We start from the raw sequence: 17,879 nt of genomic DNA, 5'->3' as shown, positions 1-17,879 counted from the left end.
CACAGTCCCACCCAGCAAATAGACAGATCTGGAGTGTGGGGTTCCTAGTTGGCCTGGGGGCCTTTCGCAGGAGGCCACCAGCGTCAGCCCTGACCTCAGAGACTCAGCAGTTGGGCAGGTCCTCACTGGGGCCCTCGCTAGCCCCTCCCCCGCTCAGTCTCTTCGGGAACTCTTTGGCTTCTGGTCCCTCTTAGGCCATGTTTTCTATACAAAGAAGATGGAGGATGACCTCTCTCCACCCCAGGGTTGAACTTGCAGAGGCCATGTCCCCACCTTAGTGCCTGTCCTCTCTTGGAACACTGACAAGGCCCCCACCCAGCCTCAGCTGGTCCCCAGGGACGGATGCTGGCAGAAGAGGCCAAAACCCCCAGATGGCTCTCAGCCTGCCCCCCTCCCCTGCCTGCAGCTGCGACCTGGAGAAGGCTGATGCTGCAGGGGCCTGAGAAGGCCTCGCTGCCACCTGGGCCAGAGATCCCTACATTTGGGACAGTGACTTTCATGCTGCCTGCAGTGTTTAGGCCTCACTTGCAAACCTCTCCACCAGGGTGTGAGATAAGCCCTGCAGCAGAGGTCACACAGCACAGTGATTAGAGACTGGTATCTGCAATCAGCCACTTCTGGGACCTGAGGAGGTTATGCCACGTCTGCTCCTAAGATTCCCCATCTGTAAATGGGAGCAGGGTCCCCTTGTAAGCATTCAGGGAGTTGATAGATGCAAGTGCCTTACATAACGCACAGTGGCTGTTGAGTCAGCCTGAATCCTACCTGAAGCGTTCTAGTGACTTCCACATTGTCTCTGTCATCTCTGACTTGAGTCAATGACAACACTCCTCCTCTTGTCGATCTCTGTGGTCATAGATTCTTCTGAGTCTATGGGTAAGTGATTCTTACCCATAGATTCTTCTGAGTCTTCTGGGTAAGTGCTTTGCACTAATCTCATCTCATTTAATCCTCAACAACACTCTGGAGACCAGTGCTATTGTTAGGCTATTATTATTATACTATATGTAAATAATACTATATATAATATTTGTATCATAGTATAGAATAATAATTCTCATTATTCTCAAATTAGAGATGAGGAAACTTCAGCACCAATGTGTTAAGTAACTTCCCCAAAATCTCATAGCTGAAAATGGCAGAGCGGGGATTTGAGTCCATGCTGTCTGCCTGCAGAGTCCCAGTGCCCACCCCCTACACGTGCCGCTCGGGCCGGTATCTCCTAGTGCTTGAGACCCCAGTCTCATCCCCTTTCTGCTGGGCAGTCTCCAACTCGATCCTCCATGCAGGCTCAAGGAAGTTGAGGGCTGGGTGTACCAGGCCCCCATCTCACAGATGGGGAAACTGAGTCTGGGCTGCTGTAGTGCCTGGGCCTGAAAAGTTGACTCCTGATGGCAGGTGCAGATCTAGCTTCACCCACTCCCAAATTACTGTGGGATTTGAGGCCAAGGTCCTACTCTCTCTGGGTTTCAGTTTCTGCCCTGCCCCCAGAGAGCAGGTAGGAAGGGCTGTCCCCAAGTTTGCAGACAGGGAGTCCTGGGAGCAGGCAGGGCAGGCCTGGCAGCAGGCACCAGGTGGGCAGGCAGGTGAAGGTGAGACTGGGCCAGGGCTGAAGTGGAGGCTCAGAGCCGGTTTTCCCTGGCTGTGTCTGAGTAATCCTGTGTCTATATTTATCTCCTCCTTTCTTGGGTGAGCAAACAGAGCCCGATGCCAGCCTGGCCTGCCACCCCCTAGTGCCGGTACGTTTCCCTCACCTGCTGGGTGGCCCTGGGGAGTACCGCAGTCGTGGCCCTGAGCTCAGCTTGGCCCACATAGGACACACAAGGATGCTTGAACCCAGTGGCTTCCATGACAAACCTAACTGTCAGTGATGGCCTGGGAAGCTCCACAGGGGCTGCTGCACACGTGCACAGCCGTGACCATGGCCTGGGCAATGGCGGTGCACTGGGGGCCTGGGAAAAGCCCTACCCCGCTCAGGAACAAAGGACCCTCTTATCTCGGACAATGATTTTCGCTCCTCCGTTCACACTTTGGTCTAAATGGCAGTCCTCTGTCCCTCCAGGATCTGAAATTCCTAGAGGAGGAAGTCTGCAAGCTACAGAGGTCTAGAGTCAGACCACTCTGGGGTTGAATCCTGGCACCCTGACCTTGGGCAAATAACCTCTCTATGACTTGGTTTCCTTGCTTGTCAAATGGGGCCAATAGTTCCCACTCCCCAGGTATCTTTTTTTTTTTTTAATTTTTAAATTAAAAAAAATTTTTTTTTTGCAGTACGCGGACCTCTCACTGTTGTGGCCTCTCCCGTTGAGGAGCACAGGCTCCAGACGTGCAGGCTCAGCGGCCATGGCTCACGGGCCCAGCCGCTCCGCGGCACGTGGGATCTTCCCGGACCAGGGCACGAACCTGTGTCCCCTGCATCGGCAGGTGGACTCTCAACCACTGCGCCACCAGGGCAGCCCCTCCCCAGGTATCTTGTGAGCATTAAGTCAGAGGTGTTATGAGTTGACAGATGGGATGGGCTTTGGTGGGCAGGGGCTGCCTGTCTCCACCTGCTTCCACCATCCCAGGCCCAGATCCATGGCAGGGACAGTGGACCCACAATAGGCCCACAAGGGGACCTATGCATACCTGACTCTCACAACGTGCACTCAGTAAAGCACACCCCAATTCCAAGAGGTGCATGCAGCCTTAGACCCAGGATGGATAAGATGAGTTGAAGCTTGGACCCTGAGAAGACCCCAGAAGGAACCAGATGCTCACTTTGCTGAGACCCTTCCCAGAGGTGAATGGGGAAGGACAAGTGGCCATTCAGGCCAAGGGGTGATGGGAACAGAAGGTCGTCTTATTGAGGGATGGCTCAGCCTGGACCGGACCTGGGCTCCACCACCCCTGAAGCCAGCTGGGATCACCATGGCTGGCTGAGTCTTTGCCCTGACTCTGGCCTCTGCCCGGGCAGTGCTACCTTCCTGACCTTGGGGAAACCCTGGGCGTGGTGCACGTGCGCCGCAGCCCTGCCTGCTCCCAGGTTGGATTAGGCAGAGTCCGAGGACGTGCTGGCTTGGCAGGCTCACGGGCGGGGCGGGTGCCGGCGCTGGGGCTGCCCTGTGCCGGCTGGGGACTGGGCTACAGCGAAGCCTTGTATGGCTCTGGCAGAGAGAGCAGGTGGCCGTGACGAGCCCCATGCGGTGTAGCCCCCTTCTGCTCCCTCCTCAGTCATCCCCTGTCCTCACCTGACTCTTGCTGCTTCCTGTTTCTCTCTGCTCACGCCCAGCTCAGACTGGCCTGCCCTCTGAGCCCACCCTGCCGGCAACGGTCTGTCCCTGGGAGCCTCTAGCACCGAGTGTGACCTCCGGGTCCTGAGCCCAGAGAGCGTCCAGGCCTAGGGTGAGGGCCCAAGGGGGAGCAGCAAGGCCTGGCTGAGGCCTCGGCGGCAACAGGCAGCAGCCCAAGCCTTCCTGAGGCTCTGGGTCAGGTGTAACCCGGGTTGGTGGCCCTGCCACTTGTCAGGGTATGATCTTGGGCTCTCTTCTTCTGTGAAGTGGGGATATGGGGCCCAACCTGCCTCGCTGCGAAAGGGAAACTGCTTCGTGAACTCCAGAGCGGCCGTGGGAGGCCTGGTGTGAGCGACTGGTGGGCCTTGGGCCCCGCAGCTTGCTGGGGAGTCTGGTTCTTCAGAGAATTCACATCCACTTTCCACGCTCTCAAGCACCGGATCCCCAGCCCCGGGGTCCGCTAGCGCATCCCTGTGCCTGCAGCCTCAGACCCGGGGATCCACGTGGCTACCAGACGGCACTGCTGAGCCGTCGGGCAGCTGCCGGGAAGGAGCTCTGGCCAGGGCCCGCCTGGTCCCACTGGTGCCTGGGCAGAAGGAGGTGAAGACCCAGGGCTCCCCTTGGGGCCAGAGCGCAGGCTGGAGAGCAGAGGGAGGAACTTGGGGTCCTCGGAGGCGCTGTGTTGGAGCCGGACTGGAGTCAGTCCTCACGCTGCCTCTGGCTAGCCCTGCACCTTTGGCTGGTGGGGGCCTTTTGGAACTTCTGTAGACATGGGGACAGTAACTCTCACCTCCCTGGGCTGTTGTGAGGACTGGAAATAGGGCTTGTAAATGCTGAAGGCAGGGCCTGGCGGACACTGTGCCCTTCTTCTGGGCCTGCTTGGGATTCCACTTTCCCACTGGTCTCGACTGAGACCTGGGTTCTCCCCGAGGACTTGCTCCCAGGCAGCTGCTCCTTGCCTTCCACATCCCATGATTGCAGCGCCAGGTACCATCTTCGCTCCCAGGCCTCCTTCCACGCCATTAGTTTTTTCACTCCCTGTAAAACCCCAGCACCTTTGAGGCCAGTGCCATCAGGCCCTGCCCCTCCCCTGTCCCATTGCTGACATCTGCTCAGCGCTTAGGCACTTCTGACACTATGTCCTAGCCTCGTGCGATTGTCATTAGTGCTGTATCCATATATCCCTCGTCTCTTCCGCTAGGCACAGCCGTGTGACTTGCTTTGGCTGATGAAATGTGAAAGGAGGAATGTTTGTTCCCAGGTAGAGCATTTAGTTGTCAATGCAATGTTTCACAGCTGTCTCCTTTTTTCTGCCTCTGAGGTCATGGGAGCACGGGATAAAGCCTCCGTCAGCCTATAGGTCTCTGAGTGATGAGGAAGAGTACAGTTCTGCGGCCGACCCACCTCAGACACATAGCAGAAGGGAAAACCTCAGCTTTCATTGTTTTCAGCTCCTGAGCTTCTGGGTTGCTTGTTTCTGCAGCGTGACAGCCCCCATGCTGACTGATGTAGCCTGGCTCACAGCTCAGGTCTCCAGCCCAGCGCTGCAATCGCCAGAGAGGACTGCACAGGGCACTTGCACGACCCACTTGGCATCCTGGACACTCGCTTCCCAGCTTCTTCATCTCCAGTCGTGTCCTCTTTCCTTCCAGCTCAGCACCCACACCTGTGGTCCACATCACCTTCATCCACAATTGTCCTGCCTCTGGAAAAATGAGCTAAGACAATTCCCAGTCTTTTCTTCTCTGTTCTCATCCAAATCCCCAGTCACTTGACCACTGGACTAGCTCTGTGGAAGCCACCCCTGTTTGCTTCCTTCCGAGCCCGTGACTTCAGGGGTCCATAACGTCACCTCTTCACTGGCCAATTCTCTTACCTCCCGTACCCCACTCCTTCTGTCCCATGGCCGGGCAACCCCCCAGCCCCCAGAATGAATCTACCTGGCCACCTTCTCCACGCTCACAGCGTGGCCTCTGGACACCGCTGGACAAACCACACGTTGAGCAGGAGTGGCACCACACCGGCTTTCTCCCACTCCCCTCAAAGGCCATTCACACCTTCTCAAGTCTCCAATCTTCCCCCACCTGCAGCTGCCTCCTCCCCTCTCAGCAGGTGACCTTACTCCATTGCACAGAGAAAATGTCCTCAACTTCTGTCACGGACGTCACTTGCGCCTCTTCCCTTGGGTCAGACTGGGAGAGGTGTCTGCATCTCCTCCTAATCAAGCAGGCTGGGGTCTCACCATCTCCTTCCCACACTCAACGTCTTTCTTTCCTGGACTCCGTACACCCCTCCAGCTGCTGCCCCAGCTGTCCCCTGACCTCCACTGCAGGCTCCTGGGAGGGTGTCTGGATCTGCTGTCCCCACTGCCCCCTTCTCCTCACTCCCCAGCCACCACCCCGGGCCTCCACCATTCATTCAACACTCGGCAGTGTCTACCAAGGGCCTCCCGTGGGCCAGGCGCTGGGCTAGGCCAACTTTTCCCTAAGTCAGCAATGATCTCCCTGCTGCTGAAACAAGCAGGCCCTCTTAGGTTCTTAGTGCTGAACTTGTGGGCGGCATTTTACCCTGAGGACCTCTCTTGATTGTCCATCTACCTCTTCCTCTGCTCCTTCTCCTGGACTCCCCCCACCCCTGCTGCCACGACCCCCCACCCCCCCACCCCCACCATCCCCCTCACCCCCGCCTCCACCCCATCCCCCCCCATCTCCCCACCCCCCCGACCCCCGGACCCTCAAGAGTTTTCCAGGAAAGGTCTCCAGATGTCTGACTCACTCTGGACTAGAGCTTTGCTCTCTCCCACAACAGCAATTATGGCCACTGCCATTGAGTAATTCATGATGTCATTATTTGCTTAAGGATGGCCTCTCCTGTTAGAATGTAAGCTCTTTGAGGGCAGGACTGTCTGTTTTGCTCACTGTTCTATCCGATGATTAGTCCCGCACTGGCGCTCAGCAAGTCATTGTTGAATACAAAAGGTGGGGACCTATACCTGTCTTTTTCATCTCTGTGACCCCAGCACCCTGTGCAAGGTCCGCTCAGAGGATATTTGTCGAAGGCTTACTATGTTCAAGGTTCTGTTAGCCGTGCTGTATACACTGTCTCAGTTAATGCTCACAACAACCCTCCACTTTACAGATTAGGAAACAGAAGCCCAGAGAGGTTGTGTGACTCGCCCAATATCACACAGGCAGTAAATAGCTGTGTCATGATCAGTTTCCAGGTCTTACCTTGTAGTGAGCTGAACGGTGACCCCTCAAAATTAAGTGTGACTGATATAGCCTGGCTCACAGTTATATCTTCACCCCTGGAACCTGTGAGTGTGAACTTATTTAGATCAAGATGCGATCATACTGAATTAGGGTGGGCCCCAAATCCAATGACGAGTATCCCTAGAAGAGACACACAGAGAAGGCAGCAATACGAAGGCAGAGGCAGAGATGAGAGTGATGTGGCTACAAACCAAAGGCCAAAGATCGCCTGCTGCCACCGGAAGCGAGGAGGGAGGCGTAAAAAGGATTCTCCTCCAGAGCCTCCAGAAGGAACCACCACCTTGACGTCAGACTTCTGACCTCCAGAAATGCGAGAGAATAACTTTCTCCTGTTTTAAGCCACTTAGTTTGTTAATTTGTTACGGCAGCCCTAGGAAATGAATATAGACCCCAAACCACATGGCAATGGACCTGTGCCTCCTGCCAAGCCAGGAAGGGAGGGGCCCCTTGAATCCCAGGCTGTGTGACTGTGGCCTGCTCACTTGCCTGCTCTGGGCCCGATTCTCTGTAGCAAAAGAAGCACTTGGGACTCCAGGTGTCCCTCCATTCTACAACCCTAAGAAAAACCATGAGCCGGGCAAGCAGGCCTCTGTTGGGATTTTCAAATTTATTCCAACGTGCTGTTTTTTTTAAAAAATACCCTCAGGCTGAACACTCAGCCGGAGCTGTAATAAAGGCAATTATTATACTTGTAAAAACTTCTCATTCACAGTACAGATGTAATTTACAACAAAGGTCACACACATCAATACTGAGCAGTTTTTTCCTTTTGTACATCAGACTCTGTGCTTTAGACCCGCAGGATTTTTTGTTGAGATTTTTTTTTTTTCTTTTGCACTGATATATACCATACCAACATTGCAAGATGCAAGTGGAGAAACTGGAGTTTAAATAAAATTACAGGCAAAACTACCCTATCCCAGTGTGGTTGCTGTACATATCTACAGTACGATTTTTGGAATGTATTGCCATTTAAGAACATAGAAACTCTCTACAGACAATTTCACATACAGAATACGTACACCTTTTAGAAAAAAAAAGGCAAATTTTTATCTTACAGAGAGCGTGTATCTTACATTTGCCTATACGTTTCTTTTTTCGGTTTCTTTTTTCTTCCTTTTTCAACACTAGGTTTAGTAAAATGATCGTAAGTGCCGAAGAAGCGGTTTTCCAATGGCAAGCGGACGGGATTCTCAATGCAGAAGCAGACCTGGTGGGACAGGTCTTTAGGAACCTTCTCCCCTTGGTCACTGCTGTGGATCTGTCTCCATGGATGGCTGCCCAGGGAGGACTTTTGCTTTAAAGATTTGCCTGGAGGAAGGACTAGAGAGCAATTCAGCTCTGTTATCTTGCTTGTTCCTATTCAAAAGGGCCGGGTGAGGATGGAGCATGAGTTAGAGGGGTCCGGAAACTAATTCTTTCAGACTTTTTCGAGGAGGGACTGCTGGGTCTGGAAGTTGGAGTTGATGGAGGAGGGAGAGTGGGAAGTTCACTGCTGTCAGCCTCCTGGAGGGTCGTAGTGGTCGGGGCTTTGGCGGGGGGAGGGAGATTAGGCTCGTAAAAAGGCGCCTTGGAGAGGAGCAAGGTTAGTACCCAAAATGGCCCTGAGCTTGCTGAGGGTGAAGGGCATCCTGGAGGGTAGCCCTGGGGGGCAGGTGGCTTGGAATCCCCAAGACAAGGCTGGCTCTGAAACCTCGGCAAGTTGGCCCACACCCCCCAACCCTGCCGACACCCGAGGACCACAGCAGGCCTGTATCAAGGAATGGCCATCCGGCACATTTCAGCAGAGCACATGACGGGTGTCCGTGCCAACAGATCAGCACTGCTTTCTCTACCGTGTCCCTTAACAGGGACAACAGGGTCACAGGCAAGCTGTAAATGTGCAAGTGGTTGGGAGCAGGGCAGTGGGTCCCGGGGTAGGGGGTGGGGGAGAGTGCGGAGTGAGAGTCGTCCCTACATTATGAGGGTGGGCGTGTGGGCTGGGAGCTCCGTGCTTGGGGGAGCCGGAAGAGAGGCTGGCAGAGGGGCTTAGAGCCATGCTCAGTGACACACGGCCAGGGCTGGTGGCATCAATTCTATTTCTCTGGGCACCTGTGTAGGGCAGTAGCCCTTTGGCCAGATTGCTCGCACAGTGTGTCTCTGTCATTGAGAAATGGCTCTCCAGTGACTCCCGGCCCCCATCCCCTCTGCCTGTGCCTGTGAGCCCCAGTGGCGGTGAGGACTCTCCCCTGCTGGCCACACAGGCCTCCAGAAAGGAAACCTTGGCAGCTGGGCTGTCTGAATACAGGGGGGAGTGACGCCCAGGAGAGCTGGGGTGCAGGGCTTGGGGGAGGGGCCCAGCCACCCCCAAGGTCACGGGCTAGTCTAGCAGAGCCCAGTCTGCTGCTCTGTAGGTCTGGGGCTGGAAGATCTGGCCCAGGAATATTTCAAGCCTGGGCTGAAGCAATGCCCTTTATCCAGCTCCCAGGCCTCAGTGCTTGAAGTCTCCAGTCCTTGGGCAGCCCCCTGGGGTGGGGCCGGAAGGTAATGATGAGGAAAGCCCTGGCCTCTGGACTAGGCTGTGACTGGGGCTCAGGCTCCTTCCCACCTGCTGCCAGACCTGACCAGTGCCAGTACAGCAAAGGCTGGGCTCGTTGGCCTTCTTCCAGGGGGGCCGGGAGCCCCAGACTCTGGGTCAGACAGCCAGGAAGTGCTGGCTAACCCCACCCCCTGTACCCTGGAGCCCAGCAGACCCCCAGGTAGGCCCTTCCCTATTGTCCCCTTTTTGTCTTAGCCAAAGGGAAATGAACTAGGTGGTCTGGCTGGAGGCTGACCTGTGGCTGGTTTGTCCTGGCAGCAGAGGCCAAGCAGGGAAAGGTCCTGAATGGGCAGAGGAGGGAATTATGCCGGAGGGCGGGGAGCTCACAGAAGTGCCCCAGCCCTATGCACCTTATGGTGTCCCGTCTAAACAACAGCTCAGGAGCCCCTTATGGCCACACGATTCATGCAGCCTGCCTGAGGAATGGGGACTGGCCAAGGAGGTCTCTGCTCTGCAGCGTTAGCACCTAGCCTGGCTGGGCCGTGACCGTGGTCCCCATGCTTTCTCCCCCTGGTAGAAACTACAGAAAATGATTTCAGAATATTGTGGAAAACCCCACCCATCCCAGGGCTGGGTAAACGTGCTAGAGTTCAAGTTCCATATTTCAACTCCGGATTTTAATTTCTAGTCTTTTTTTTTTTTTTTTTTTTTTTTTAAACAAAGCAGGCTTTTGCACCAGGAAACACAGGGCAGCTTCGTAAAGGAGGAGATGGGGATGAGGAAAGAGGCACTAGCTCTTACTGATTGCTTTGGAGAAGAATTCAAATGACCTTGGACAATAGGAGGCTAGGGGAAATATCAAACACCAGGTTTATATATATATATATATATTTAATTTTATTTTTTAAAAGAGATTTAAACCAACCAATAGGAGGCCTGGGCAGTTCCCACCAGTCATGGTTTTGGGTACTTCCTGGGGGTAGTGGAGACCTGACGGTGTGTGGGACGGGGACAGGGGGACCAGTCGTGCTGCAAAGTGGTCCAGAAATGAGTCCTTGCAAACTTCCAGTGCTGAGCACAGGAAAAGCCCAGCCATGGAGGAAATAGGGCCCTTTGTACCCCAGGGACCAAATGTAAAATGAAGCCCAAGCCTGGCCTCAGGAATGGCGAGGCAACGCACCTTGGATCTTGACCCCCAGGGGTTGGGCCCTGTCACTTCAGCCTTGTGGGTAGTTTCTAGAACAAGGATGGCAGCCAGTGGCTGGGACCCTGAGAGCAAGGCCGAGGTCAGGTGCTCAGGAACCAGTGGAGATGGTCAGGAACTCCTTTCCCAGCTCAGACAGAGGGGGAGGGTGCAGTGAGGGGCAGAGGTGCTGGGTCAGGGGGCAGGGGGATTTGTCTACTGGTCAAGTGCCAGGATGGGATCGTGACGCAGGCCACCTGGACGTCTGGGAGTCCTGGGGAAGCAACCAGCTCCTACCTTCTACCCGTTCCAAATATTTTGTGTCGAAGTCCTAGGAAAAAGAAAGTCGGAGTTTTCTGGGCCTGCCCGTGGAGTCTCCCTGCCCGTCCCTCTGCCTCGGGCTGCTGGCCCTTCTGCTGGGAGCCGGGGGAGGCCACTAGCTGGGGTGGGATAAAGCAGCAATAAATAGGAACCATAAACAACTGTACATAGGAGAGCTTGCTTTTACATTTAATTATATATATCTTTAAAGTTTCTTTTTCTCTCTCTCTCTGCTTCAGTGCATTCCCCTTTCTCTTAGCAACTGACCGCCTCTTGCCAGCCTTGGGGGTAGCTGCTGACCACGGTGGCCCAAGGTGAAGCCCCACCTAAATGTTCACAGCCTCAAATACCTCGTGGGGTTTTTCATGTTTGTGTGTGTGTGTGTGTGTGTGTGTGTGTGTGTGTGTTGTTTGTATCTTTTCAAGCAACAAAAGGTCACAGAAAAAGGCACAGGTAACTGCATACATGGTGGGAAGATAAGACAGACGGGGGCTGAGCAGAAGCTTCTTGGACAGAACAACAGATGGGACAGGGAGCCCGTGACAGCAAGATGATTCGAGGAAGTCGGCTGGAAACGTCTGTGGCCAAACACCGGAAGCCAGTTGCTGAAGCGGTCGGGGAGAGGCTAAGTGCTCCGGGGCCCCCGGTCCTCGGGCTGCTGTGGGGGCGCCCCGGGCCCCCCACTTCCCGAGGGCTCGGGGGAGCCCTGACTGGTCCTGGGTTCCCCGGAGAGGTTCCTCCTCCGGGCTGGGAAGCGAGCGGAGGCCTCGGCCAGGCAGCCCACGGAACTGCTGCGGTCCAGCGGCGGGGTGGCGGAGGCCGAGGGGTTGGCCGGCGCACGCGGTGACTCCAGGCGGGGGCTCCGGGACCCTGCCCGGCGGCCCTGGGGTGGCCGGGGCGAGGCCTCGGGTGGGGTGCGGGGACTGTGCGTGGGCACGGGCTCTGCGGGCACCTCGGCTGCGCGGGGCTCCCAGTCGGGAGGTCTGCCCAGGCCCCTGCTCGTCCTGCCCCTCTCCTTGGGGTAGTCCCTGGCCTCCAGCTCCGAGGAGAGTGTGAATTTGGAGACCTTAGCCACGGGGGACACGGAGGCCGATGAGCTCTCGGTGGGACTCCGGCGGGCTCTCTCCTGGGCCTCCCGGGCCCCCGTCAGGTCGCTGCCACCCCCTGAGAAGCCGCTGACCCAGGCCGTGCTGGGCCCGGGGAGCAGGGTGGGGTGGGCCCCCGGCCGGGCCTGTACCATCTGGATCCCGCCGATGGGAATCAGGGGGCACGGGGCGCGGGTCAAGTGCTGCGAGTGCAGAGGCAGGTGGCTGAAGACGTTCTCCTCTGTCCGGGCCGGGGTGTGGCCGTGGAAGTCATGGGGGGTGGAGAAGGGTCGGGAGAAGAGAGGATGAGCAGGGCCAGGTGAACAGGAGGGACTTGGCGACTCGGCCTTCTGCTGGGGTCAGAAAATAAGACAGAGTAAGGCGAGGATTATGTGCTGGGCACGTGGAGACCCCAAGGCCTAGAGTGAGGGGGAGGGACTCGCTGAGATCACAGAGCAAGTCCTGGCTGAGCTGGCCCAGAACCGAGTCCCGACCCCTGCCTACGGTGTTGCCCTGTGTGGGCACCCTCTCTGGAACGGTGACCATGGGTACACTCAGGACATGGTCCCCCGCCTCCAACCAGCTTGTCTGTCTTCCGAGGACGGGGCTGCCTGGTTGGCCCCTAGGCACCTGGCCCTCTGTCTCGGTTCTGTGGCTTCTCTTGTTCCTCAAATGATACTGACCCAACTTAACCCTAGAACATGAGTTCCCACTCCAGTCTCTTGGCCTTCTCCCACCTCCAGGAATTTTCACACGACCCCAAAATTAAAAATCAAGTTCAGATTCCTAGCTCGTGTTCCCCCTGGAGCTTGAATCTCTGCTGGTGGTGAGCAGCGGTGCTGGGTTATGACAATCTGGTGACAGAAGAGGTGTTGGGAGGGGAAAGGTGAGTTGACGATGATAATGATATCAGTGCTGGCGATCACGACAGCGGTGGTGATGGTGATACTGTGACAGCCGTGATCAAGCTGATGGGGTGGCTGGAGTGTAATGATGGCAGATGGCAGTGGTGATGTGACAGTGACAGTGCTGACGGTATGACAGGGAGGGTGTTGGCTGCAGTGACTCTGAGGGTGCTGGTGGCAGTCATGCTGGAGATGTGATGATTTTGGTTGAGCTCTGCCATCTGCTCAGAGAATACGTGGGGATGGCGATGGGGGTGCGGGGGGAGGAAATGGCACAAGTATTTACACTCACATCCAAGGCCACACAGCTTATAAGTGGCAGAACCTGGCTTTAATCCTGGGTAGTCCAGCTCCAGAGTCCGTGCTCTGCTGCTTCGGACACTAAACTAACTGGTTTCAGGCCCCAGCACAGTGCCTGGCACAGGAGGTGCCCAGTACACGTCTTCTTGGTAACCGCTGAGCTGGCAGGGGTGTACCTCCAGGTCTGAGGCCTCAGGGAGGTGTGAGCTTACAGCCCCCCACCTGCCGGCGAGAAGCGGCCCAGCCACCCCGGGGACGGGAACTCACCCACGTGGAGGTGCAGGTCTCCGCTGGGCTTCTGGCGAGCAGCTTGTGAGGTAGAGGCGCGGGTGGGTAGAGAGCCCTTGGGGCCAGCCCTGAGCCTGGGCCGCGCTCGCCCGCCGAGGGGCTGCCCGGCCCCGCCAAGGCCCACTTCCCTGGCAGCGCTGACCGTGGCGGTGACTCGGCCTGGCCTGGAGACCATCTCCTCGTGGGCGAGTGTCTGTGCGGGCCTGGGTCTGTGGCGCCCTCGCATTCAGGGGGCAGTTCCCTACCCAGGGGGTGGGGGGTGAGAGGAGACAGCTCGAGTCTCGGAGACCCACGGGGGAGAGGGCCCGTCTGGGGGCCAGGTGGGCTCGGGGCCGAGGCCGGTGGCTCTCGGGCAGGTGAATGTCGCCGGGGAGACGAGTCGCTTTTGGTTAGTGAGTGTTTTGGGGCGAGTGGTGGGCGGCTGCCTGCTTCTTTGCTCGGGGACCATGGCCTCCTTGGGGACACGGCCTTGGAGCTCAGGGCCGAGCCTGTGTCCTTCTCCATGGGGCCCGGTGGGGCCGGTCCCAGCCGGGGGAGGCACAGGATGCTTTGGCTGGACATGAAGCAGCTGCCGGCTGCCAAGCGCTCGGCTTCTGAGACTGAGCTGCTCCTGGTGGCCTGGCTGCCAGAGGTGGCATCTGGGGGCTGGGGGCCCTGAACAGGTGAGGAGTCTGCCGGCAGCGTGGCGGGCGGGCCGGGCGGGGGTGCCTCCGAGGATGGTCCTGATGGCTCGTCCTGGCTCTCCTCCTCGTCTTCATCCTCATCTTCGTCCAGGTCCGAGTCTGAGTCCGAGTCGTCCAGGTCTGAAAACTGGTGCTCCGCCACGGCCTCTGTTCCCTCTCGCCCTTCCGAGTCCTGGAACGGGTCATCGCTTGTTCCTGAGGGGCAGACACAGGAGACCCGAGGTCAGAGCCAGCCCCAGGCTGCTCTGCTCTAAGCCCCAGAGTCCCAGTCTGCAAACTGGGCCTGACAGCCACAGCAGTGGCACAAGATCATTGAGAGGATGGGAACGCTTTGTAAATAACCACAGCAAAAATTACCTTGTATCTACCATGTGCCAGGTTCAGTTCTAGGGCCTGCATGTGTTAATTCACTTAGTCCTCAAATAATCCCGCTGGGTCGGCACTATTCTTATCTTCGCGTTATAGACAGGGAACCAAGGTGAGAGAGTTGAAGTCACTTGTCCAGGTAAGGTAAGTAGTAGGGCTGGGATTGAACCATAGCAAACAAGATGGGTCTTTTCTTTGTGTTTTTTTTTCATTAGTATTTCAGTGCTGCCTCCACCATGAGCAAGTTAAGTGACCCTGTTGTGCCTCAGTGTGTCCCCCTCTATCAAATGAACTTGACAGTCTCACCTCACAGGGTTTGCTAGGCAGAGGAAACACACTCCTGACACACAGCAAGGACTCAAATAATTATAGTCACTCTTAATACATCCATGAAGAAATCTATTACTCTGGGACACAGCAGCCTTGCTGGCCAGTCCAGCAGCGCTGGGCATGGTCAGTTTACATACACGTCTGCCACTGTGGCTAGGCTGCTGCTGGCTGATACAATGGTATCTGGCAGGTGGCAGGCCCTGGCCTCTCCGGGGGTTTGGCTAAGCTGGCCTCAGGCTGGCTGCAGAGCAGGGCCTCATCCCAGCCACTCATGTCCAGAGAAGGTACTGTCTTTGCAGAACCCCTGGTGCTCCCAGCTGGGGGGTAATGGAGCTCTGAAATACCAGCCTCCTGGTCTGGCTTTTGGTGGGGCAGCCCAACCAGCTGGGTCACCACTAACAGGACACAGGCCTAGTTTGGGGATCTATGAAATCGGCAGCAATCAGGACTCCATGGGGAGCTCCGCTAACATCTAGCCCACCTGGCAGGCTCCTGAGGGTTTGGGTCCTGCTGGCCCAACACTCAGCTCATGTCAGTACCCACTCAACTACTGACCAGGAGAGCTGGACACACAAGCTGACTCAGGCCACTGGTGCAACCAGGCTTCTGCACCCCACCATGCAGAGCTGCCCTGGGGGTAGAAAGCCCAGCACTTGTGCTTCCCAACGGCTCAACACACAGCAGTAAGATGCATGCAGTGGATGACAGTCGGCATTCAAGAGGATGTAGGTCAAAAACTATGGGGTGGAGCTGGAGCTGGCAGGTGAAGGGAGGGCCATGGGGCCAAGGGCATGGCCTCCTGGCAGCCAGGAGCAGAACAGTGAGAGTGGGGAAGGGACTGGGGATTGGTAAAGGAATAGGGCTGGCGAGGGGATGCAAAACATCTCTAAGTTTTGCCCCACGCATTTACTTTTCCGCCTAAGACTTTGGGGGGGGGGGGCGGAGCTCACCTCGCCTCACCTCTCATTTACATGCGGAGAAATCCAGGCCCAGAGCAGGCAAGTGCTTCCCCAACACCACCCAGAGAGTCCAGGACTAAGGTTTACAACCCTTGCAGGAAATGGTCTGGGTTTGAACCTTAGTTCCGCCCCTTCCTTGCTGTATAATGTTGAATAACTTAGTTTTTCTGTCTGTATTCAGTTTCCTTGTCTGTAAAATGTGAGTAAGATTAATAAACACCACCTCATGAAGCTGCTGGGAGGACCGGGAGCGTCGGGCACCCAGTAAGTACCCAACAAACCTTAGCTATTCTCATCCCAAGTACCTCACAACCTCAGCACACAGGCAGCAATGAGAGCATCTCACCTTGCGGTTGAAGGTCAGAGGGGTGGTGCTACTAGTCAGAGTCCTGATATTCACCAGGAAGGATCCTAATGTCCCTTTTTACAGATGAGGAAGTTGATGGGCAGAGAGGGCCGGTGGCCTGCCCCAGGCACCCAGCAGGAGTGATGGAAGCCAAGGGTCCCTTGCCCAGCACAGGGTTCGCAAAGCCCCCCACATCTGGACTCGCTCAGGGCTCTATGGGATGCCCCAGCCGGACGGCCCGTTCCCAACGCCCCTCACTGTCAAGTCTCCACAAAGCTCCGCCTTTCTGTGGCCTGGGACCGGAGGAACGAAGCGCGCTGGGGCGCCGAGGGGGTTCGGCCACACGGTGGCGCTGGTGCTCAACCTCCTCAACCTCAGGGGCGGGGCTGCGGCGCCCGCCCGGCCACCCGTAGGCAATCTTTCCTAAGCTGTGCTCCCAACCGTCACTTCGCGACTAACAGACAAGCTCCTCCCCGAGCCTTCCTCATCGCAGGAAGTGGCAACTCCATCCTTCCAGTTTCTTAGGCCATAAACCTCAGAGTCATCCTTGGCTATTTTGTTCCCTCATGCTTCCCCGCCCCCCGCCCCACTACGTCAGCAAACCCCTTCGGCTCTACTTGCGGAATGTATCCAGAATCCGACCACGTCTCCCCACCTCCCTCGGCCCACCCAAGTCCAACACGTGCTCAGCCTGGATCCCTGCCTCCAGCCGCGCCCCCTACCGGCCATCCTCTGCATACGGAGTCAGGGAACGGCAGAGGGCGTTGCTCCACCAGGCGGCCAAGTCCATCCCTTGGCCTTCACAGCCACGGCTCTCTCAGACTTCATCTCCCCCTGACTCTGGCCCTCAGGGGCTCTGCTCCGGCTGTTCCTTTTGCAGGGAGAGCCCTTCTCCAGGCCCCACTTGGCTTCCTGACACCTCGCCTCATGTTCTCTGTTCACACCACCGAACAGAGAGGCCACTCCCCACGCTTCCCAGCCCCTCAAGGATGTATTGCTTCATACTCATCACCCTTGCCCTATTCCACATTTGTTCATTGCCCAGCTCCCCTCTAGAACGCAGGCTTCCCGACGGCAGGAACTATGTTTTATTCATTGCAGAATCTCTAGCACCCAGAACAGGTCTTAGAACGGGTCTGGTGCTCAGTATTTCTGGAATGAATGCATTGATTTCATCCTCAAATAAGGTCATCCTTTTTGGCCTCATTGGGAAAATGAAGCTGGGAGAGGGGCAGGGACAGCTCAGGGTCCCTCAGTGGACCCCCGGTGCAGTGCTAGTCGGAACGCCCACCTCCCACCCAGGTGCAGCTGGCCCATCCAGCCCGCAGGCACTGCAGCCAGCGTTTCTGTCTGACCTTGGGCAACTGCCTTTACCTGTCTGAGCTTTACTAAATGTCTTCAAGTGAAAACGGGGCAACACAAGTTTCTACCACAGTTACGAGGACTCAGTGAGACATCTGTAAATGGCCTGATGTGCTTTTTTGATAAGAATGGTAACCCCACATCCTCATTTTCGGGGGTACAGCCCCAAGTTCACTGTGTTCTGTTCAATAAAGGTGATTTGTTTCACCTAAAAGGAAATGCGACCTAACTCTTTTGTAAGATTGTAGATACATTCCCAAATCAGAAAAACAAAAACAAACGAGACATAGACGCACACACCTCTCCTTGTCACACTGTAATTCTTGATTCCGATTTTAGGGAATCTGGTCAAAGGTTTGCCCAGTGCAGGAGGAGTACCTCTGGCCGCTCGTCTACCTGCCAAAAAAGCCCCTCTGGCCTCCTCCCTGGATGCTGAGGCTGGGCAGGGCACAGCCACACACACTGTCTTGTCTTCTCAGAAACTGGCTCTAATGTGGCTCTAATCTTGCTAACGGGGGACTGAGGTCAGGGTGCGGTGCTGGGATAGGGGATGGGATTGGGAGGTGACATGGGACTGTCAGGTCTGTCTGAAAACCTCTAGCTCTAAAAGGCCCGGGCGTCAGGCTCATGCCCAGAGTGTGTAAGTGTGAGTGTGGGTGTGTACCTCACAGCGTCATCGTGAGAATTTG

At 56.4% G+C, this 17,879-nt stretch overlaps 1 protein-coding gene across 2 annotated transcripts in view; it reads right to left on the bottom strand.

Annotated features, from left to right (window-relative positions):
• Nucleotides 1-11,191: 11,191 nt before the first annotated feature.
• HIVEP3 (HIVEP zinc finger 3) overlaps nt 11,192-17,879 on the bottom strand; it is a gene marked incomplete at both ends in the record, with an annotated part of 56,007 nt that continues 49,319 nt past the window's right edge. Inside the window, 2 exons of one of the 2 annotated variants that reach the window (XM_082666116.1) lie at nt 11,192-12,004; nt 13,124-14,022. In XM_082666116.1, coding sequence (XP_082522242.1) covers nt 11,192-12,004; nt 13,124-14,022 — 1,712 coding nt within the window. The remainder of the gene's footprint in view (nt 12,005-13,123; nt 14,023-17,879) is intronic. The other variant, XM_082666117.1, reaches the window with a different exon arrangement.

Source organism: Grampus griseus, assembly GCF_964374135.1.
Source record: "Grampus griseus genome assembly, chromosome: 1".
NCBI lineage: Eukaryota > Metazoa > Chordata > Mammalia > Artiodactyla > Delphinidae > Grampus > Grampus griseus.
The sequence above is the reverse complement of the archived record's forward strand: the minus strand, read 5'-3'. Positions and strand labels throughout refer to the sequence as shown.